Source organism: Schistocerca gregaria, chromosome 4 (genome assembly GCF_023897955.1).
Source record: "Schistocerca gregaria isolate iqSchGreg1 chromosome 4, iqSchGreg1.2, whole genome shotgun sequence".
In the NCBI taxonomy this organism is placed as follows: domain Eukaryota; kingdom Metazoa; phylum Arthropoda; class Insecta; order Orthoptera; family Acrididae; genus Schistocerca; species Schistocerca gregaria.
Genome location: NC_064923.1, coordinates 347,634,934 through 347,659,175, shown reverse-complemented (window position 1 = coordinate 347,659,175; position 24,242 = coordinate 347,634,934). Strand labels below are relative to the sequence as shown.

General features: G+C 41.1%; 1 protein-coding gene across 4 annotated transcripts in view; it reads left to right on the top strand.

Moving 5' to 3' along the window:
- LOC126365779 (segmentation protein cap'n'collar) overlaps positions 1-22,414 on the top strand; it is a 765,194-nt gene extending 742,780 nt beyond the window's left edge. For all 4 annotated transcript variants that reach the window (XM_050008342.1, XM_050008341.1, XM_050008344.1 and 1 more), the window contains 7 exons: positions 10,779-11,112; positions 17,887-18,032; positions 19,053-19,244; positions 19,355-19,459; positions 19,570-19,757; positions 19,964-20,137; positions 20,376-22,414. In XM_050008342.1, coding sequence (XP_049864299.1) covers positions 10,779-11,112; positions 17,887-18,032; positions 19,053-19,244; positions 19,355-19,459; positions 19,570-19,757; positions 19,964-20,137; positions 20,376-20,546 — 1,310 coding nt within the window. In that variant the 3' untranslated portion in view covers positions 20,547-22,414. The remainder of the gene's footprint in view (positions 1-10,778; positions 11,113-17,886; positions 18,033-19,052; positions 19,245-19,354; positions 19,460-19,569; positions 19,758-19,963; positions 20,138-20,375) is intronic.
- Positions 22,415-24,242: the final 1,828 nt, after the last annotated feature.

Sequence of the window (24,242 nt, the reverse complement as noted above, 5' to 3'; positions counted from 1 at the left end):
CTTTCTCACTGTAAATAAAACTTGTGCGAGCTGATGTATGAACGGTGTTTCATGGTATGTGTGGGGCTGATCATCCGGCAAAAGGCGTTTTGGAAATAATTTGCCGCTCTCACTCATTTTTCTCAAAGCAGTGGGCATATCCTAGGAAAATAATTTAACGTAAAAAAATGGTTCAAATGGCTCTGAGCACTATGGGCTTAACTTCTGAGGTCATCAGTACCCTAGAACTTAGAACTACTTAAGCCTAACTAACCTAAGGACATCACACACGTCCATGCCCGAGGCAGGATTCGAACCTGCGACCGTAGCGGTCGCGCGGTTCCAGACTGTCGCGCCTATAACCGCTCGGCCACCCAGGGCAGCTAACGTAAAGAGAACTGGAATATACACACACAGTACGAGGATATCAAAAGATTTTAAAGTAATGACATGCCTACTTCATTCTTTCTCCATGATTCCAGCGGCTTGTCTGTGGGATTTGACGGCGAAGACTGCTCTACGTGATCAGTGTGGCCGATAATGGGATGAAGACAATGGCGTATATTTCTTGATCATTAGGATAACCACTGATGTCCACTGTTAGGTCACGAGTGCTTGTGACACTTCCAGAGACGATCTGCCGTCTGATGGGATGTTCCGACGGGAGTAGGCTGGGTCTCGGCACTGTTTCTTAACGAAACAATTGTTTCCGGCGGGTATATTTCTTTGATGAAAGCTGCCGACTATTCTCTTTGTCACGTGTCCTCATTTTGCACTCTGCAGAGCAGCGGTCTTGTATATTGCTTTAGCAACACGGTCGATTATAATCTGTTCACGTATTCTTCCAGCTTAACAACCGTGATTATAAAATATTTTTAGGCTGCTCTGTGTAATTTATAAAAATTTAACCGGCAGAGACGAAAGGACAACCAGTGTGCAGCTCATGTAATAGCGTATGAATAACACTGCGTCTTGCAACGCACGCGCTTCCTTTTTATTCCACAAGAACATCGTGTTTTAAATTATTAGTTAATGCGATGTTTTTTAACTAGTAGACTAAACCAGTTTTTTATGCACGCATCATACTAATAAATACATTTAAATTGCACCTGACCGTCATGGAAATAATTGACAGTGCAAAACTGATGGTATATCAAATCAGTGACGCGTCGTATACTCAAAGCTGTGACCAAATTAAAGCATGTTTGTAATCATCAGACATCTATCGCAAGTTCGACTGTATTTAGATTGTGATCGCCATCCTGCTATTGCTTAGCAAATACTCGTCGACAGATTGTCGGATTGCACTCTTTACACATTCAGCTTTCCCCAGTGATTGTCGCTCCTTACGCATTCAGTTTTCCCCAGTGTACCATCAAATACCAGAGAAAAATGCAAAGGATCGACAAAAAGAAAAGAAAAACACAACAGTAAGATAGTGCAGTTCGTAGATCATAAAAGCGCAAAAGCAAACAGAGGCTAGTATGGGGTGCTGCAAGAGCTGTAGGAATAGAACGTAGATAAAATATGTAAACAGACAAATAATGTGTTGCCGACATGCTTCCAACACCAAACTTGAAAATACTTAAAACAGAAATAGAAAACCACAGGTTTGATTACCTGCACTGGCCACATTCAACTACCGGTATTCTAAGAAACCAGTGCGATATGTAACTGCTGAAACGTACTACTTAACTGTAACCAACCCTGTCAGACACAAAGCTGATAGCCGACGCGGTGTTTTAATTTAACTGAACATATTAGCGTCGTGGACGGCTTCTGCAAAACGCAACATTTTTTTAAATACTATCCAGACATTCTGTAATTTTTTTTACAACGATCCAGACATATTTCGTAACTGCAGTGACGTAATCAACTTTCCTGTTTCCTTGTTTCTTTTAAATAAATGGAACGTATCGAGCGTTATTGCGTAGTATACTACAACGTATGCAGTGTCCAGCGAAAATTTATAAAGAGGCCGTAACATGTTATGCGTTAACTCCCAATATCGTTAAAATTCTGTACACTAATGCTGCCTGTACTGCAGAAAAACAAACCCGAATGTAGACAAATAAACGATAAATAAGTAAAAAGTCATTATGACTGCTTCTTAATTTAAAGTATTAATCATTTCGTCATTTCACTGTTGTTTACAAACAATACAGCCACGCGGTCTAAGGCGTCTTATCACGGTCCGCGCAAGACTTTACCGCAAATTTCCAAATTTTTTACAAACAATACAGATACACCGTCACACAGAACTTAATGAAGTGTTTCAGTCTTCGAACAACCACCATCCACTGTGTATTCTATGCCGCGTTGTCTTCAGCGAGCCTCAATGTGGTTTCCGCATCGAACTTCGCCTTTTGCGACACGCTAAAATGAACCCACACGTCATGATGCGATATCCTTGAGTTTGCCGCGAATTAAGAATATTTGTTACGACTTGTGTTTAAACACATTAGAATCTTTCGCGCTGAAAGGGCAATACAGCGAGGGAGAGTAATTATGTGTGATGAACGGGAACCGGAATAGTTGTTTGCATCGTTACCACTGAGCTGTTTTTTTTTTCCCACCTTGTTTCGCATGAATCTTTGCTCTAGTCGACAACAGAAACCAATTCTTTGTCGCTGCTACCTTGTCGCTTATCTCGCGGACGACACGTGATCACTCACTGATAGCTAGAAGGTCGCTCTTCCCGTCAAATTTGCAGGTTTTCCAAGTTAGTTAACATTGTGATGCTATTGTGTTTTTATTGAGCATTGTAGTTTGACATCAGCAAAGAACGAGAAACTCTTAAAGAACAGTGAGTTGAAGACCTAACGACACGGGATTAGAGCAGTCATTGTTAAAGCATCCATTTTGTAATTCACAGGGAAAAAATTGATAAGTATGAGGATGACTACCAAATAGGTATTTTCGTAAAACGATTCTTGTGAACTATTTATAACTATTGAGACGACAGACACCTCAATCGCTGAAGGAAAAAAATATTTTGCTCAGTGGAAAAGTTACTCGTTTTCTCATTCTTATTTCACTTCAACATATTCAGAAATGATTATTTGAAAATAAATTATTACTCGCAGAGGTGCAGTGACTCGGGACGTAAGCAGAGACTAGGCTTATGGCTGCTGGCTTTCTGCGGAATGTCCCAAATTTGTCATTGTAAACAGCGTCCTCAAACAGGATAAGAACATCTTCTCAAATGTTTCCAATGCTAAAACTGACATTCTCATACGGTGGTGAGTCGTTCTTTACTGTGTCCTGCGTCTTTGCTCCAGTTTTGCGCCGGAGAGTCGACATGTTTCGTTCGCTCGTCTTCGACCGTTAGTGACACTAAGCGCGTATTTCATTTCGTTGCGTGTTATAAGACTTCCTCGAAGTCGGAGCGCGCTTGGGATGAATCATAAGTCACGTGGGATGCCTTCAGCTTGAGAGGCTACAGCACGCTCATAACGCAGCGTCGGATTAGGTCATCGCCTACAAGTCTGACGTACGCTAATATACTAAATGTGAGTCACTCGTTGACTCTTTGTCGAATTTTTCAAGGAAACCTTTGAATGTCGCCTCCATTTTATGTTCTCCGAATACAGTCAGTAGTCACTGGATAGCGACTATAATGATTCTACCAAAGGTGGACGTGATAATGCAAGTAACACGGTACCTTTGATTTGTTAAGGAAGAGTAACCGTTGTTTAATGTCTCGTCGTTATTGAGATCATTGGAGATGGAATAGCAAGCGTGAATGGACAAGAAAGTGTTTAGGAAAGTGACAGCATTCGTTCTATCTGCATTGAATTAATCACGGAAAATTCAAGATCTTCGATCGACGATTAATATTCAAAAATTTATTGGATTATTAAACTGGTTTTAGAATTTATACAAAAAGTTTGTATAATCTTCATTTATTATCATAGAAACAACACTAAAACATATAAACTGACGGGAAAAATATCGCAACACCGAAAAAATGTAGAGTAATGAAATTCGGGAATACATTTGCCTAGATAACATATTAGCGGGAGATAAACCATTGCAAACGTGAAATGTTGGTACATTGATAACCGGTATAACTGCCAGAATTAATGCAAGCACACGAACGTGCATGCATTGTGTTGTACAGGTGCCGGATGTCAGTCTGGGGGATGGAGTTCCGTGCCTGTTGCACTTGGTCGGTCAATATAGGGATGGTTAATGCTGTTTGTGGATGTCGTCCGATGATGTCCCATATGTGCTTGATTGGAGGCAGATATGATGATCGAGCAGGCCAACACAACATATCGACACGCTGTAGAGCATGTTGGGTTACAACAGCAGTTTGTGGTCGAGCGTTATCCTGTTGGAAAGCACCCCCTTGGAATGCTGATCATGAATCGCATAACAATAGGTCGAATCACCAGAGTGAGTTTGCGTCTAGGTGTGCGAAATAACTACGAGAGTGTTCCTGCTGTCATTCGAAATAGCACCCCAAACCACAACTCCTTCCAGGTGTAGATCCAGCGTGTCTTCCACAGACAGGTTGGTTGCGAGCCCTCAACTGGCCTTTTGCTAACCAACACACGGTCGTCACTGCCACCGACGCAGAACCAGCTTTCTTCAGAAAGTACAAGTGACTTTCACCCTGCCCCCTCTCCTCCCCCCCCCCCCCCCCCCCCCCCGTGAGCTTTTGTCTTGACACCACTAAAGCTGCAAATGGCGGTGGTTTGGGGTTAGTGGAATGCACGCTACAGGGCGTCTGGCTCGGAGTTGTCGTTGAAGTAACCGATTTGTAACAGTTCGTCGTGTTAGTTTTCTCGTAGCCCTTTTACACGACCTCATTCAAACTCGGTGAGGTTTTGATAATGGCGTCTTTGTTGCCTTAAAGCATTCTTTCTAGTATCAGCTCACCACGTTCAATCTCAAAGGTAATTAACGCTCACGACCGTTAAGTAAGTATTTAAAGCAAACTTGATTTGCATGTTCATATGCAACTGGCGCGAAATTTGAATATACATCACCTTTCAGGTGTAGAAACACGCCTACCAACTTGGTTTATGTCGCACAACTCCTTCTTGGTGTTGCAATTCTTTTCCGTCGGTGTAGCTGATCATTCAATTTTACTGACCGATCTCTGCGCTTCCTGGACCCAGCGTTCGGATAGGATGCCCCCTTTGTTAACACCATCGGTTTTGTCAGCTGTTGGCAGAACACAGCGTCACAAACACTAACTATGTGCGAAGGAGAATCATTTGCAGAACGTGTAAGTAATGAAAACAAGGTCATTGCCAGCAAAATACAGAAATTAAGTTCAAGATGTACGAGACGAACAACGCGTTTCGTTTCGTGCCATTGCTGCTTACGAAAGATAAAGAAGGCGAGCTACCTATCTACGATGCAACAAGCATTTGAAAACTCTGAATTATCTGTGAATGACGCAAAAGTCTTCAACGATATCCATTCGCGGCCAGACGCTGTGTATGGATGATTCTGATTCTGGTCTAAAACCGGACACTCACTGACACGTGAGCGCAATGAAGTAGGGGAAGGGAGATGACGAAGTAATTAACAAGGCACAGCTTTCAGCTGTGTACGGTGATGCAGCAGGCGCGTCCGCCGCGTTCAGTGACGCTGCGCTTTCGGCCGAAGTACGCACACTCATTCCAGATTACCTAAACAAACAGTTGAACGTGACTGGCGCAAGCCAGTTTCCAACAGCGAACGGCGGTGCGCGGCTGAATAGCGCTAAGCGAACCTTGCTGTGTCACACGCGGCTATTACCAGAAGGCCATCACTGAGCAGGCGCGGTTGCTTCGTTTTGTGCAGATACCGAAAAACAGGTGGCACACGAAACTCTGCGTGCATCTGAATAGCTCAAATCGACAATTAGAAGACTTTGAATGGAAAAACACTCCTTGAGCTGAAATTCTTTTTCCACCTAGATAGTGTGGTGCGCCACAGAGTACATTATAGAGCTGGGTGTTTCTGGGAAAAGTTAGTTAAGACAGTGAAGCTTACAACATCACCATAGCAGTGGAAGAATCTCGTTTGGTCAGAAAAGGAAAGAGGATTCGCAAAATAAGTACACAAACGTCCACATATCCGTTGGTCTTTCATCGCAATGTAGGAGTTGCGTTAAGTTGGAAAGTAAATATCAGGATCCGTGTTGTCATATAACATGCGATGGCTGCATCGAACATAAAAGCTTCTGAAAAAAGAATTTTCTGCGACCAAAAAAAAAAAAAACTTATTTTTATCTGGTCGTATGCTGCAGGACACTTTGTATGTAACCTGCACTGCAAAATAGCTTAAGCTGCAAAATGTAACTGAACCATTAAATAGCGGTAAGGAATTGTGAGGATTTGAAGTATTTTAGAGCACACGATGTTTTGATTATTGAGGATAGTTTCAATGCAATACATTCCTCAGTACGTCACGAAATGTAGCCGAAAGTGTGGAGAAAACAAGAGGGAAAAAAATTCCAACTTGACAAACTTGTGTAGTACACCATACTGGGTGTCTCTCGTAATGGTAGTCAGTGGCATTTTCTCTGGGGCTGCAGCAGGTAATTTTAGGTTCCTTTCTATCAACGTGTAGCTGGAGTCAGCCTAAACACACACTGCTCATCACGTCTCACATACGACGCCCATCGTCCACGGAAAGCGTCAGTTTGTTTCCCTTTACACACAAAATTATTTTTAAATCGTATTCGAGAAGGCAGTCCCATTATAGTCTGGTGTGTTATTGTTTTTATTGACATGTATAAACAGAAACAGTAAAACACGAAGAATAATCGGTATTTCAGCAACGACTGAGTAGCGCTTCTGCATCCAGAGCGGCGCTGTTTGTATAGATCATGTTCAACCATTTCGTTGTAGCTATGCATTGCACATTGGTGGCATCTTACGATGTAACTCTTCCTTGATTATGTCAGCATCTAAAATAATACGTTTTCTCTCACCTGACGTCTGTGAGAGATGGAGGACAAGGCGAAGGCGAAGATCATTACCTGAGCGTATCACCGGAGATGCTGCTACAGCTTTCACGTAATGAGAGTTATAGCAGATAAGGCAATCAGATAGACCTTGTGAAGGGAAATCCATATCATGCGAGGACTACGCAGCGGACTTTGCCCCGTTAGAAACAGTGGTATTAAGAAACTGAACGGAGGATTCGTTCTGCAGAAACATTCTTCCGCTTCCCGCGTGCATGGTCTATTTCTTTTGGCTCCTTTTCTTTTAACAAGCTTTACCAACCCTGTTTTACAAATTATTGCCTGCATCTTTCATATTTCACTAAGCAGAACTACACCACAGAGAGAAAGCATGTCAGCGGTTCGCATTCTCTAGAATGTAACTGCAGGGGCTGGACAAAAATACAGAAACATCAAAACCACAACACATTACCATTATCGTATGTAATACAATGTCGGAAACCCTTTGGCGCACAGAAGAGCTTCCAGTCGTCTCGAAATGGACAAATACAGGTCGTGAATGGTTTTTAGGGAAATATTATACCCTTCTTTGTGCAAAATAATGATAAGTCAAGATAACAAAGATGGAGGGCGATACCGATCACGCACCCTTCTCTCCAAAGTAGACCATAAACGCTCAATAATATTGAAGTCCAGTGAGTGTGGCGGCCAGGGGACACTCGACAGTTCATCCTCGTGCTCTTAAAATCAGTCTAGGACGATGGGAACTATGTGGGTAGGGATCTTCACCTCTTGGAATAGAGCATCTCCATTTGGGAACAGATCTACCATGGGATGGACTTGAACAGCCGAAAGAGTCAGGTAATCCTTGACAGTAACGCGACCTTGCATAGTAAACATGGCACACATGGAATGTCACGATGTGGCTAGCCAGAGCTTCACCGAATCCCCGCCATATTTCGTTCTTGAAATGTAAACTCATCCAGACATTGGAAACAGTGTACATCAAGACTCGTCCGATCAAATGGCTTCGTTTTCTTGTTACGGACATTTGCATCACGGATGAGCGGTTTTGGAATTCCAGCTCGTTCTGCTATTCCCTACTAATGGAGCCCCCTTCGCGGTGTTTTGGTGCTGTAACGTTCCCTCTTTCTGTTTATTTAGGTTTGATTTGTTTGATTGTTATTCTTTATTTCTATTATTCGGAATCTTTTTTTTTTTATTATTAAATTGAGCCTGAAACTTACGTAATAAATACTTCGCGTGAAGTACGATTTGCAGCATAAACAAAAATTAATTTCGGAAATGTAATCCACTGAATATTAAAAGTAAAGCTTTTGAACAACGCGCGTGACTGACTAGATACATTCAGAGGGTACGTACATTCGCGTGCGAGTGGTTGCGGTCTGATGAGAAATTTTCATTGTGAAATAATTTCGTCGTAACACACTCGGAGATTGCGAAAGTACATTCAGAGTAGAGGCACGTACGTTTTATCATTCCCCGTGGCCTGGGTAAAAGAATGGCAATTATTTAAATCTAAGAGTATATCTTTTGCATCGGACTAGTATTTTTATAAGAAAAAGAAGATTGCAGGTTCTGAATGTCTCGGCAAAACGAATCGGAAGTAATTTTAGCGGCCACGAAAGGAAAGTAGAGAGCACAATCACGTACCTCTATTGTTGAGCAGCGCCGTTTTGAAGATCTTCGGTTCCATCTAAAACTCGCCTTCTCTGCTTAACATAAATACTCCATAGGCATGGGAATAAGGCTTGTTGTGCGATGAAAATAATATAAAACACATCTTGCGTCTTTTAACTCATTCATTTACCACACACACACACACACACACACTAGTAATTAGACAGTACGACATCCCACCAGCCCATCAGAACAAAAAGTAGTCGTTCATACAAGAAATAAAAAACGAAGGGCGAAATTGTTCCTATGTCTCTCAAAGATAAAAAGTTTACCAGATATTTCTCTGGTGTGTCACTGGAACAATTTTTCAGCACCTCTGCGATTAAATCACAATATTTTCAGTTCCTTTACAGTGCTGACAAGGTTCGTAAATGTGACATTCTGTTCTGTAGAGACATACGGAGCTGTCGTCCTCTTATTTTCGTGATCACTCAACATAATTTTCGCTCGCGTTATAACTGAGCAGTCATGTTTTTTTCCGTTTTCCACGTATGCGGTATAAATCTTCGATACGGTGCCTCTTGATACACCAAACACTTCGGGTACTTTGGTTACGGAAGAACCCACCATACAAGCCTCAACAATTTGCCCATTTTCGAATTGACTTAGCACCGACATAATGTCTCTCAAGTACATAGAACATTGTGTTGACCATGACTGGCAGTTGCAACGTATAGAGGACATCGCACAGGAGCCGTTCGTGCTCTAGTACAAAAGCGCAACCTGTTTGCTTAGCGAGCATCTACATTTATGTTCAGTTATCCGTTTCTCGCGACATTTCCATATTTTTGTCGAAGCCCTGTACTTTGTGGGTCGATAGTGTGGCTCTGGAGGGTTTAGAGTGGTAAATAATGCAATCATTTGTATAGTTCCTTACGAACTTATTCAAGTTCCTACCAGCCTACTTTTATTTACTTATAATTTGTTCTCTCCGTAAACCCGGGTCCAGCCCAAGCGGTTTCTACTTGACTGTCATAGGAAATAATGCATGCTGGATCTCTAATACCACAATGACTTTTCTGTGGCTGGAGAAATGTGTCGCGACGAAATCTGATGAGGATTCTAACGGGGACGTAGAAGCACCTGTTTACGTAGTCAGCTTCAGGAGTCAGAAGAAAGGCATTCTAGTTACATGGACCTCTAGTATTGCTATCCAGTTGTGCCCCATGCAGGTATTGTAGTGGTAGCTTGGCTGTCCGATGTTCTGTAGAGCGATAGCATCAAGGAGTTTACTGATCTGAGATGGTCCAAAGAATGCCATTCCATAAAATTCTTGTTCTCGTTCCCTTCTTGTTATTCCATAGTTAACGAAATTTGAGCTAAAAATAATGACTGTTGACCTTTATGTATTGAATATAATGTTCGTTATCTGTGGAGGTACATCGTCACTAACAAAGGCATTATAACTAACGTTTTAAATGTAGGCCCGTTATTCACTAACTGTTTCCTCTTTGTGCGAGTTGGAGCTATTGGTTCAGCTTTAGCAATACACAGACACCCTTCGGGCAGCGGGCATATGTAGAACAGTTATTTACTGTATCACGAGTTGAAGCAACATGCATTGATCCAATGTTTTGGTTTCTTCTTTTTATTCGACTGATCCATATCACCAGAGCCACATTTTAGACGCCACATACTGCTAATCAAAAATAGAGTACGTATTTGGTTGGAGTAAAAACTTGCTAGCGAACGGCACTCTGTTTCGTACCTACAGCATAGGTGCGTCTGTCGGTTAGTGAAGAGCAAGGTACAGTCATTGGGATACAATGAGCGGACGTGTCCAGCCAGCTTTAGTAGGGAAAAATGTACATTTTCGGAATGAATTTGTCACGGATACTAAGATGCAATGAAATCGTAAAACGTAACGTTCGTTCTTATACATTCCGTTAACATATGACTAAAATTTCTTTTTTTCTTTTTTTTTCGCGAGCGTCAAGTTGCACATATTCGCGAGAATAATGTTCCTGTAACACCACCATCTGACGATGAACCTGTAGTGGCTCGAGTAATAGTTAATGGTGCAATAAATCGTATCATATTGAGAAAGCAAATGTTTGCATATCATACCGGCAGTTGAGATGTAGAATAGGTGTGTCCCTATAACAAGAAATGATGGGGATTTTGAGAAAATGATACCATTGTAGTATACCTCGCGCTCTTAGTGAGTGAGTTGTTTTGTGTTGCGCAGGTATGTACACGATGCGCATGCTGGACTCGACGGGCAGCCCGACTTCTGCGCCGAGCGCCGCCCACGCAGGGGCGGCGGCTGGCGGAGCGACGGCTGTGGCCGCTTCCGGCCCGGGGGCGGCGACGGCGGCGTCAGCTGCTGCTGCTGCGGCTGCGGCTGCGGCGGCGGCTGCGGCGGCGGCGGACGAGCGCATGGACGCGTCCAGCGACAGCGCCGTCAGCTCCATGGGCTCCGAGCGGGTGCCCTCGCTGTCTGACGGCGAGTGGATGGAGACTGGCTCCGACTCGGGACACACGGCCGGCGACCACTACGGAGCCGCCGACTACCACGCCAGGTGGGTGCTGCTTCAGCTCACCGTATTCTCCTCCAGCCGGTAGGCAATCTCTCCACATCCTACAGTTGCTCTCTCTGACTCCAGATCCGTGTCCGCAGCCGATGTAGGAGGGAATCTCATGAAACTTTGCGCAGGCTTGTTGACCAGTGTCTCTAGTATGCCTGTCGATCGCGTCTGAGCGCACAGTGAGCACGTAAAGATGGCTAGAGCAACTCTCCTATCAAGTGTGAAATGGGTGCTGTCGTTCTATTTCTTCGTGCTGAGAGGTTCCGCCAGATTTCAGGCAGATGGCACCAGAGTGCGGTAATGGTGCAAGAACTTTGAAGCAGCACGTACAGACGTTCATGAAGCAGGCGGTCAGGAAAGGCAGTGTGTCTCAACCGGTGCAGACATGATCCTTCTTCATGGCAATGCTCGGTCGCACACTGCAGCTGCAACAAAGGCGCCCCTGTAGCGTTTTCGATAGGAAGTGTTTGACCATCCACATACAGTCCGGACTTTGCTCCCTCCGATTTTCATTTCTTTGCTTAGATGAACCGTTGCCTATGAGGACAGCATTTTGGCACAGACAGCGAGCTGCAGACCGGCGTAGATAATTGCCGGAAAGCGCAGGCGGCTGCATTCTACGACGAGGGTATTGGAAATTTGGTACAACGCCACAACAAATTTCTAAGTCAGAGCGGCGACTGTGTAGAGAATTAGCTGGAAGGTGTAGTTAAATTTTGGAAATAAAAAATAATAAATTTTCACTGAGTTTTCCATTTCCCAAGCGACCGGACCGTGAAAAACAGTCGTCTTATTTATATGTATGACAACTATGCCTTGGAAAGGGTGTATGACAGGTATGTTGTCTTTCTATCTACATCGAAGAAGCAGTAACGAAGTGAAATAAAGATTCAGGCGTGAGACTAAAATTCAGGGTCAAAGTAAGCCCAGGGTGAAAGGAAATCACAGTGAATGGATATCAATGATACGATTAACTGATGCTGACATTACTGTCATCAGCGAAGTGAGAATGTAATAAACAGCTCAATGAGCATACACCAGGTACCGAGATTAGACCGAAGGAAGGGGAAAGTAATGACGAGTAGGAGAAATGAGATTATCCAAACGGGCATTCTTGACCAACAGAAGTCTGCTAATATAAAACATGGGTCTTAATGATATTTGAGGAAGAAATTTGTGATAATGTTCGTCTGGAGCACGGCAGTCTACGGAAGGGAATATTGGACTGTGGGAAAATTGGAGAAGAAGAGAATCGAAGCGTTTGCAATGTGGCGCTATGGAAAGATGTTGAAAATTAGGGAGGGGGGGGGGGGGCAATTAAGCTAACAAATAAGGTACTTCGCAGAATCGGCGAGGAAAGAAGTATGTCGAAACCACTGACAAGAATAAGAGACGGAGTGATAGGACACGTGTTAAGCTATCAACCAATAACTGCGTGATAGCTGAGGGAGCTGAAGAGTGTGAAAAATATAGGGAAAGACAGAGATATAACAAACAATCGAGGACGTTGGATGCAAGTGCTACTGTGAGGTGAAGAAGTTAGCACGGGAGAATAAGTCGTGGCAGCCATATCAAACCAGTCAAAAGACTGGTCACGAGAAAAGTAAGTGTCCAGTTTTGTGACTGAGCGTGATGGAGGACAGAGCCATTCGTTCGTGGATTGCGTATAAGCATAATGCGCGTTCTTGAGGAAGAAGGTTATTGTACGTATCTGTAGTGGTCTCTGTGGGTGCCATAAAGACTCTGCTATTGGATGGTCAAGGCACTTAGGCCGGGGTGGGTACTGAAGGGAGTAACTCAAGGAAATACGTGCACGAACTCTTCCGTTTATTTACAGTAACATTCTTAAACATGACTGCCTCCATATCCGAAGCGGCAAAGTCCATTTTTACGGTGACGGTCAACTCGAAGGTAAGTCGTTTCAAAAACTGGAGGTGAAACAACTTTTCTTCGTGAATGTCTGTCCGACTTGGGGAGCAGGAGTGGTGGGTTACAGTTCTCGATCACTAGACTGTGTATCAATATCCCAGGCTAAATTTCAGTCCCCTCCGCAATGTCTCATGGAGTGAAGGCGTGCACACCTCCATGGTGATCCGTTCTTCGTATAGGGAGCTTTAAGCTTGATAGCCCCCTGACTGCCGTTCGACAGGAGCAGTCTACAGACTGAACCCGAACACCACCATCAAAATTTGGGAGGTTTTTCAGCAATATTTTTTGAGTATTTTGATATGAGGGAAACACGGTCTCCAATAGATCGTTACGGATAAAAATGTAATTATTATTTATTCGATTTGTTACCTCTGGTTCTGTGAAAATACCTTCACAAAAATTTCAAAGCCTGTAATATGCAGTCATGTAATACGCAGTCACCAAAAAGCACAAAACACAGATTAATGCAACAAGCCTCAGACAGATGCGAAAATACTGTGATTTGGTTGCCCTCGCCACCGGAACAACTCAGCGTAGAGTCATCGACCCACTCTGCTTTCTAAGCATACATGGCAGATCTGTCATCTTACGCTTTCCATGTCTTTGGTCATCCTTAATTTGTAAATTTCTTCCAATTTTCTTTGATATCTTCCTTTATGGTAAACATGTTTAGAGTTTTGCGTGTGGTCTTCTTCCGTACTTGATCCCGTAATGTAACGAGCTCGTCCAGTCAAGCGTTGCCAAAGTTCGAAATTACAATGCTCATTGACGCGCGAGTGGAAAACAAGTGGGTCATCAGGTTACAAAGCAGAGTTAACCACTGTCTTCCCGTAAGTGGTGCATCAGTCACTATTGCAGCTTGTTCAGAGACCAGTAACAGAACAATTCTCCCAACAAAGAAAAACTGCGCATATTTTTGGAAGAGGACATAATGCGAAACACGTGTATTCCAGAGCAAACACGAATTTTTGTGAGAAGCCGCGTGAGGGTATCGTGTGCACCAGATACGTAGATTATGATGATTTAGTTTCCGAGAGGTCGTCTTCCTATCGACGCGAGTACTGAACGCCTGCAACAGATGCAGCCAGCATGTTGCTATTGTGTGGCGCATACCTTCACAAAAATTTCGAAGCTTGTAATATGCAGTTATCAAAATGCACAAAACCCAGTGTAATGCAACAAACCTCAGACAGATGCAGAAGTGTTGCGATGCCCTCGCTAGGGGAATAGCTCAGTATAGGATCCTTGAGCCATTCTACTTTTTAAGCATTCATGGCTGCCACGATATAAGTAACTCTTTTCTGTTTTTCAGTTTGTTGCTGCCAAACGCTAAAAATATATTCATGTATTTTCGGGACGCTTGAGACGCCGTTCAGAAATATTGCAAAACTAGTACTGTTTACCGTAGTTAAAATAATGAAAAACTTTATCAGAATATATCCAAACACACTGAAGTGTGTGTGTGTGTAGTATTAAAAAACGGAGATGGGAAGCAAAATACTGTAGCATTCATATGGAGTTGCATAACACACTATACAGGCTGAAGCAGACAGGTGTCTACTACACCTACCCAAAGTGTTGTACATCACAGGCAAGGCACCAACATTTAATGGCACTTTTAGAATTGTGCTTCCACTTCTTGACAGATGAGTACGTCGTTTGATGTACCAGCGTTTGAGTCTATGGACGCGACAACCTTTATCGTATTTTTATATGATGTTGGCTGAATTTTAATGGCCCATCCCTGCAGGAATGTGGAGGATCTTTCCGGAACAGTACACATGCAATCTGCTGCATTTAACCGAGTGCAGGAAGAGCCGACAATAGCGTGCTGAAAGGACGTGCATTAATTGCGTGAGCGCACGATTTGTTTCGAAATACCTGCTGTTAATTCCGTGTAATAATACGGTTGATGTATCCGAATCTCTTCTCGCAGGAAATGGATATATCGAATTTTGGATGTGGTTGGCTGATATTGTTGTTGAGCTTGTACTGTATCACTTAGTACAGCGACGCCAGTCTGCCAGTACCACTCGGTTTAACATGTTGCTTTCGATTCGCCTCGTAACAGCGGAAGAACTGTCCACAGCGATCCTCAGGCGACACTTAATTGCGTGTGTTGTGCCCGATTATTTCACAACCCTGTTTCCAAAAGTTTGTTGGCAGAATTTTCAGTGGCTATTGAATATGTAATATTATTTAACAGTATGCGACAAATTACAGAGGTCTTCGTTATCAGTCATTTAGTCAGTTCTAGTTCTAAGTTATAAATGTGACGCAGTCGATGGAGCCATTGCCCTGCCAGTAGTTCTCTCCCCTAACATCCTTGAAAGTCATTTCTGTTCATAGTCGACGTATGCCAATTCTAATAATAATGCGACCGATCAGGAGTGTTGTACGATAACTTGCCTTTGATAGCCTGCAGTTATCAACTGTTGTAATCATCTAGACGTAGTTCGAAACTTACGGATAGATGAACGTCTCTGTAATCTCGTTCCCTTTCATTAATTGCGTGAATCACCAGCATCACTTTCATTTTTATCGGCAGGTACTTGACTTAGAGAGACTGCAGACACTGAGTCACGATAAATTTTATCATTTAGAGAACGTAATGAACATAAAAATACGTACTTTAAGTAACGTTGAGAAATGGTCGGTTGTGATAGTTTCGCTCAGTTGGTGCGAAGCATTTGTTTCACAATGTGTTACTATCTAAGATGAGAAATACTCGTATAAATGACGGCTTTCCGTTCTCCCTGTACGAAGCTTTCCGTTCTCCCTGTACGAAATAATACAACAGATTCAAATTCTCTAATAAGGCAGGCCGTCATCTCTCCCCATCGCATTACTCTGATGTAATTTACGTGGTACACTGACTATATGTATTGCCGGCGCTCGGGTCACCAGATGAACGTTCATTAAAATTGCTTCCCGTGACTGTGTTTTTTTCGAGCGATGATATGTAACCCAAAAGGCAGGCGCCCGCTCGTAGGTCCAGTTATTCCACCGGCAACATTTATCAAACGTGCTGCGGTGCTGATTTTAAGCGCCCCGACGTCTGAGATAAGCGCTCCTCACGGTGTAAGAAGGTGCATAGTAAACAAACGTAGCATGTACTGCAGAAGAAAGAGTTTCAACATGCGCGCTCTCGCAGCACCTTTCTCAGAATGGTTCTACAGAAAATACAATCATCAACTAGCAGGAAACAATGCCACGTAGTTTGCTCTCATATTCATTGGATCTGTGCTCCCCCAATCAGCAAAAATCTGAATTTTCGGACCAATAGCGTGTTTTCTTTCAGGTTTTTCAATCACCGACTTTCTCCCCAGAATGCGAAAATATTTTGTTCACGCCCACCTACATAGGGAGAAACGATCATCATAATAAAATAAGATAAATCAGATCTCGCACAGCAAGATCATAGGTGTTCGTTTTTTCTGCTTGCTATTCGAGAGTGGAATAATAGAGAATTATTGTGAAGGTGGTTCAATGAACGCCCTGCCAGGCATTTAAGTATGATTTGCAGGGTATCCATGTAGATATAGATGTAGATTCTGTCAACTACAGTAACCACCATAATGTTGGTCTTAAATGCTGTGCTTCATTTGTTGCTCAGGTAATGAGTTAGAAAATATTTCCCACCTTGTCGTTATAGGACCTTATCCTGTTTTTTTCCCTGAAAGAAGTAACTTTACATGAGGTACTTGAGTGTCGGATTTAATCAGAATAGGTGTTCAATTAAAAGTAAGAAATATGGTTTGTGTTCCTCATGGTGGCATAAGTACATAAACAAAGGTACCTCACTGTTGTCTGTGAATTTCATTCTGTGTTTTGAACTTGCCATGTTCTGCATTCACACATCAGAAAACCGCAATAGAAAATTGTGCATATACTGAATGAGTCCATCCACTTGCAGATTACAGTCCCACAATGTTTTTCCATCAAGTGTGTCCAACATCATGTAGAATAGATATGGTAATCATTTTTTAGTCCTAGGTACAGTTTTGAGTATTGCAATGACCAGATAATAATTACAACACAGTGGAACTGAAAGAGACAGTGGGAAAACACTCTATAAAGGCTTCATCAGCTCTGGTTAGCATTATATCTCGTGGAACTCATCTGTAGTTATAAGAAATCCCTGAGAGGAACATGAATCAGGAAATAATAACAAATTAGTTTTCTCGACTTTTAAACGATGTGTGGTTCACCATAACAAAGAAACCATACAGAAGAAATTTTGCTAGTCCCCAATAACAATACACTCCTACCTTTCAAACATCACTTACAGTATAAATGCAGCAATGAAATTTCAGTTTAGTAGGACATCTCCAAACATCTCTATCTGCTCATTGAGATCCCTCAGTCATTTTAAATGTAATTATCTTGCAGTTTGCAGCTGTCAACTAAGAGCTGCTACAGCAGCCAAATAATATTTTGTCTTAATGTAATAAAGTTTGATTGCTATGCCTAAGAAGCTGTTTTGCCAGTGATTCTTGTCTTATTTAGGACCTGTGATTCTTTCAGAACACACATTTTCATTTATAACGTTTTATAGAGGAAAGGTGTTGTTCACTGAGTAGTCGCATGCCGTGCAGCCTAGCTATTGTGACACTTGCTCAAATTTTTCACTTAATTGTTACATACTCATACTTCATAATTACTATAGTTATTTGATGTTACTCTGTAATAGCAGAATAAAAAAACTGATAGCCACACTAAAACATGAGCAGTATTAATTAAATGAGACTACACAGTACTCGGACAATATTAGAAGACACAGTCTTTATCATTTTAAGGCTGTAACAGTATGGTGACACAGATCTCATTTGTTTGTAGCAAGTACAGACCTTACGACTACAGCTACTCTGGTCGCCAGCACTCCAGTTCTGTCAGCACTGCCGAGACACAGCACCGTGTGCCGCCCATGGCTCAAAAGAAACATCAGATGTTTGGAAAGCGATGCTTCCAGGAGCAGGGTGCAGGTGAGTTCTTGTTTAGGTTCTGCAACTGAAGATGCAATATACAAATTAAACACTCATAAAGTTTTGGCTTTCATGGTTTCAAAACAAATGTACATCATAAATATGAAAATGTGATGCTTATTAGAAACCTATAGACATTCCCTTACACCATATTGTTTTGCTAGGCCAAATGGTACACCTGCCAAGACCAGTGCATCCTCTCTTGGGAGGGAGATAAAGCTCATTAAGGAATTCTCATTATGGTTTGACATCTCATTTTACATACACTCAAAGGTTGATTTTGGTACATTACGTACAAAAAATGCAAATGTATTCGAAGCTTTTGCCAAAAATTTGTTCTATGTTCATATTTGTCGTAGTGCAAGATACTACTGTTATTCCTGAATACAAATTTAATCGAGACTAACCCCATTCCTCCTTCAATGCAAAATAAAGGGAGTAAACTTTGCTACGCTCATGAAAAGTCAGTTTATTTATTTCAGTTTTTATATCGGGCCATCATTTACATTGTGGCAATGTGTATTATTCTGCATAATATTCAGTCCCACTTAGTTACATTTTGGGTCTATGTTAGATTTTTCCTGTTATTAGAGGCATGGGTTTACCTTAAACACAATATTTTTCACTCTTGCATTATTTAATATGAGGTTTAAAAGCATGACAGATGGACACTATCTTCCTTGTTATCATGAGATTAAGGCACTAATATCACTGCAGTAGCTCTCTGCTGTTTGCATTCATTTTCAAACCACTGTTCATCTCATATGAAAACCCTCTTCCACAATTTGTCAATGCTGCCATTGTCTGAGAAACCACTGCCTTCAATATACCAGATAAATCAGTGGGCTTTTTGCAGAAGCTGTTGTTAAAGTGAGCACCATTAGTTTCCTTAATCTGAAAGTCTGAATGCTTACACTTTGTATAATGTTGCAAACAAATTGTTTCTTATTGTTTTCTGGTCATTACTGATCAATGTGAAAAATAGCACGAAAAAACTCAATGACAAAACTTGGATTGCAGGAGCAGCTTCTTCCTTGGGTAGCCATGGAACAACACCGAGTCTGCCACCAGCGCCTGTAAAGTATGAGTTCAGCGAGGCAGTACCTGCTGGTGGAAATGCATTTGGCACCCCATTGGAAGCTGGAGTTGCTGCTGCCAAGGCACCAGAGATGAAATATAGCTGCAGTGTTGAATTTGCAAGGCATCACCCAGGTAGAGCAAAGCACACTACACAGCACACACACATGAAATTTTTGCCTCTCACACATCTCCACTTGTGATAACTAGTGTATCTTACTGCTAAGTTGCTGGCTTTGTTGCAGATGTAAGACCATCTATTGACCACATACAGCACAATCATTCATACCATCTTCCTGCAGAAAGCACAGGAGCCATGCAAAGACCTGTTTCAAGAGACAAACAAAAAGGTATGAACAATAACTGGCTTCAAAATAGTATTTCTCTATTCCCTTTCCAAAACACATATGCACTACTTACATGAAAGGAGCATCTTATTAACATTTGTCTTTTCCATCAGGTCGTAAATCTGACGAGGAACATCTGAACAGAGATGAGAAACGAGCACGAGCAATGAACATTCCATTGCCTGTGAGTGACATCATCAATTTGCCAATGGACGAATTTAATGAGCGATTGTCAAAATACGACCTTAGTGAGGCACAGTTATCACTCATAAGGGACATCAGGAGGAGAGGAAAGAACAAGGTAATAAAAGAAGTTCAGTGTCAGTTACTGTGGAGAATATATTTCACTGTCAACTGCAAACAAATTTGAAGTCTTGCTCAGTGATATTTGTACTAGTTTCATTTATGTTAGTAAACACTGAAATTTAAACCTTCTCTATACACATGTGTTCACAAATTGGGTTTCTACTACAGTAAGTATTTATTTGGTACGTTTTGCTCTTGTAGGTTGCAGCACAGAATTGCCGTAAACGGAAGCTAGACCAGATTCTCAGTCTTGAAGATGAGGTCAACGAAATGCGTGATCGGAAGAACCGCCTGATGCAGGAGAGAGATTACATGTTGGCAGAACGTCAGCGTGTCAAGGAGAAGTTCAGCCAACTGTACAGGCACATCTTTCAGGTAAAACAATACAACTGTGAATTCCCTTTTCTCCTTGTTTAATTTGCAGCTCCTTGCTATATCATAAACTTAGTTTCCTTGCACCCATGAGAAAAAAGTTCTAACTCTTAAGAAATCTTTTTGCCTAATATGGAAAAAAATCTTGAAACCATTATACATACAGTTTTTGCTTGAATTATTCATCCCAGCTGAATATTTTTAGGTGTTTCTAAATAAAATCTGCTTGCTCTGATTGTAGCAACTGCGGGATCCTGATGGCAACCAGTATTCAATGTGTGAATACAGCCTTCAGCAGTCTGCAGACGGCACAGTACTGTTAGTGCCTCGAGCAAATGCAACTGCCTTCCTGGACCCTGAAGCTACCACTGCTGCTGCTTCGTGCAGGAAGCGTGAGGAAGAAAAGGAGTGACGTCATGTTGCTGCAAACTCAAACCTGCTCAGATCAGAAGCGTGACAACTTCAAAATTGGACACTGGAGCAGGTGCAAATTCACAGATGCCTGTTTATCTTGTGATTCATTGTGTTTCTGAAAGTAAATCTGTAACTGTAATTGAGATCTCACATGACAAGTGGTGTTATTGGAAAAAATAGAGACATTTCAAATCGGACTGTACTATACAAATAGAGTTGTATATTGAAGGTTGTGCCTGTACAAATATATCAGACATCGCGAAGAGTGAGTCCCCAATGTTATTGATGGTTACATACAAATATAGTGACAATATGAATATGGGATTGCAATCAGTGGAAAATGTTACAAGCCTAGATTGTGAAAAATTAAGTGTGCATGTGTAAAAAGGTAAATTATTGGTAACTAAAACTACATGTTTTTTTTTTAAACCAAAAGTGGGAATTAAAACTAATACCTTTTTAAATAGGAGTGAATTTTACTGTATGATATGCGAGAATTATAGTGCTTGTTGACATCCATTATTGCTCTTTTTATAATGGCATTTAACATTTCTGTTAGAAACTTAGCATTAAGTATTTTACTATATTTTTATGTACAATTTTCATTAATATTCTTCGATAAGCTATACTTTTAAGAACAATTTTGAAATGAATTCTGAATAAGAGAAAAGCATCTGGGCAAATATTGTCTTCTAAAACAACTGAAGTGAGTGTACAGAAAATTGTGGAGGACAGAGCTAGCGAATAAAATATTGTGCCTTCTTTAAAATTTAAATTTTTCTTGAGACTAGTTTCTTATACTATACAGTTTATTTGAAGAATATCACAGTGCAATTTAGTGAAATACTATTTAAATAATAAAGATTCATGATGAAACATACTGATTTTCAGTTTGTTACTCTGTGCTATTTAGAAATTTAAAAAGTTTACAAAAACCCATAGTACGTTATGTTCATTGATGATGTCAGTGCTGATGTTCAGTGATTTTTATTAGTAGTGTGTATGTGAGGCTGTGAACTCACTTCATTCAGTACATATAGTTTTAATATGTTTTAAGATGTCTTGTGATTCAGTTTTGTTGAGAATATTAGGTAATCTTGAAACTAAGGAATAGCAAAGTAGCTCAGCTAACACAAAGGCCTTAATATACATTGCTTCAATCATGCTCACCTTTTATACTTACAAAACACATAGTGCTTTTGAGACTTTTTTTAAACAGAAAGAAAGTTATTTACTGGTCTGTATTGTCCCCTGGTGGCAATAGAGTTTACAAATAAATTTAATAAAAGTGTGAATATACAATTATTTTTATATAACTCATTAAATGGGATCATACGGCTAGGTCATTTATCTCAATGTATATACAATTTAATTAATGCAGATATGTGTACATTTCATATTTTATAAAGAATAGAGAGTAATTCTTAGGCAGTTGACATCATGTTTTGATATCAGATATTGTAAAATGGAGCAGCTGCTCTACCTGTATCATGTCAGAATGTAAAGCATACATGCTAGTACTGTTCTTTGGAAATCCACATGTGCAGAGAAGAGTTCTTTTTTTCCTTTCTGTGTGTTGCACAACATTATGTCCGATTCAGTTGGTAAAATTTCTTGTGAATGCATACTGCTATGCAGATATTGTTTTATGTTCTTAAAACATTAGAACTAATTGCTGTAAAGCACCAAGTGCTTTCAACACTTCATAACAACTTCCAAATATTTATTAGTGCATTTAAATTTTTAGCTCACTGGGTTTCTTTATGGTAAAAATATGGAAAGATAGTGGACTACCTGTGTGAATCATTAACACACATTGTATATCTCTCTTTGAATGTCATTTAAAATAAAAAAGTGAGTTTTATACATTGTTTCTTGTCACTTTATACCTACACTGGACATTTGCTTTACTTGGAACCCAGTGTAATCTCATGACTGTGGCTGTGACAAAGTAAACAAACAAAACAGTATATAGTTTTTGCTTTTTTCTACTGTATTTCCAGTTTTCAGGTGTTCACAAGCAAGAAGAAAAAGAATTCCTTGTTTAGCAGTCATGAATGGAGAGAAGAAAAATTTGACAATGCACATTAAATCTCCAAGAAAATTTATTTATTTACATTTTGTTTCCATGGAGCTATCATAATGATGGCTTTTGCAAAGGTCTGAGATAATAGTATTGTTGTAATTACACTTACAAAACTACAACTGTTGCAACTTACTATTCATTTCTTTACAGATGATAAGCTACTGGTTCATATTACAAGCAATGTCTTAAAATTTATTAAATGAATATTAACATTTTTCAATCAGAAAAGGTTTCAATTTCATGTTAAGATCACTGTCTTTATATGCTAATATTATGAAAAGGTTGGCTGCTACTCATCATATAGTGGAGGGGAGGGAGGCGACAGGGGAAAACAGAGAAGTAAAAAGACAATGGGTGCATTGGTGGAACAAAGTTGTGCTAGAATGGGAACAGGGAAGGAGATAACTGGGTAAAGGACAATGACTAACCCACCTATCCCCTTCCCTGTTCCCATCCCAGCACTACACTGCCTTCTGTTCCATCAGTGCACCCACAGTCTTTTTACTTTTCTCCTTTTCTGCTACCCCTTTCCCCTCCCCCTCCTCCCTTCCCTCCATCTAACCTTCCAACAGTACCTAGGTGCCCTATCCTCTCCCCACCTCATCCCTGCATGCTCCCACAAGCAGCGCTTTACTGTCTCCCACCCATAACCTGCTATCCCTCCCCCTTCCAGCCCCAGCCACCTCCTTATCCCCACCACCCAGTTTGCTTCTCCTATCATGTTTTGCTGCTCGCAGTCTGGCCTCAGCTGCCAGAGACTCTGTGTGTGTGTGTGTGTGTGTGTGTGTGTGTGTGTGTGTGTGTGTGCGTGCGTGTGTGTGTGTGCGTGTGCGTGTTTTGTCTAATTCTGATGCCTGTTTGACAGTCTTTCTTTTGTGCCTATCTGTGACTCAGCATCTCTGCTATATGATGAGTAAGCAACCATTTTTCTCATAGTATTGTCATTGTTCCATCCTGGATTCTTCTTATGTGTCATTAGAGAGTTTGGTAGTTTGTTAAACTGAAGCAATTTAACGATGCACGAGTTTCACTCTGTCATTTTTAATGTTGTTCTTGTCTGGAAATAGATATATTTCATCCTGTTGTTGTGATCACGTACATCTGTGCACTAAGTAACTTCCATTGGTTGACTCATAAAAATGTAACAAATTGGAAAAAGTATAAAGAATATATTATAGAGAGTTCTACACATGAGGATACTGCCTGTAAACTACTACTATTGACAATGCTGGTAAATACGTCACACTTCAGGTTAAAAGGAAGCTTGCACATTATACTACACTGAGTGATGCATGGTGTACTAAAACATAAACAAAGTGTGAGGCACAAGAAGATATGACACAATAGTAGGTACACACTGGCATGTAGACAGATGGACATGTACCAAGGCAAAGCAAAGTAAGACACTGGTACATAGAAGCAACAAAATACGAAGACCATGGTTCACATGAGTCTACAGATATTTATTTGAATGCTTTTGACTAAATTCAACACCTCCACTTCAAAGCACCCGGTGCCTTAACTCACACTATTTAGAACTTCACAATGTATTTCTTTACTTAATCCTTCTGTCATTGTATCTGCTGGCATAGCCAGACACAACTTCCA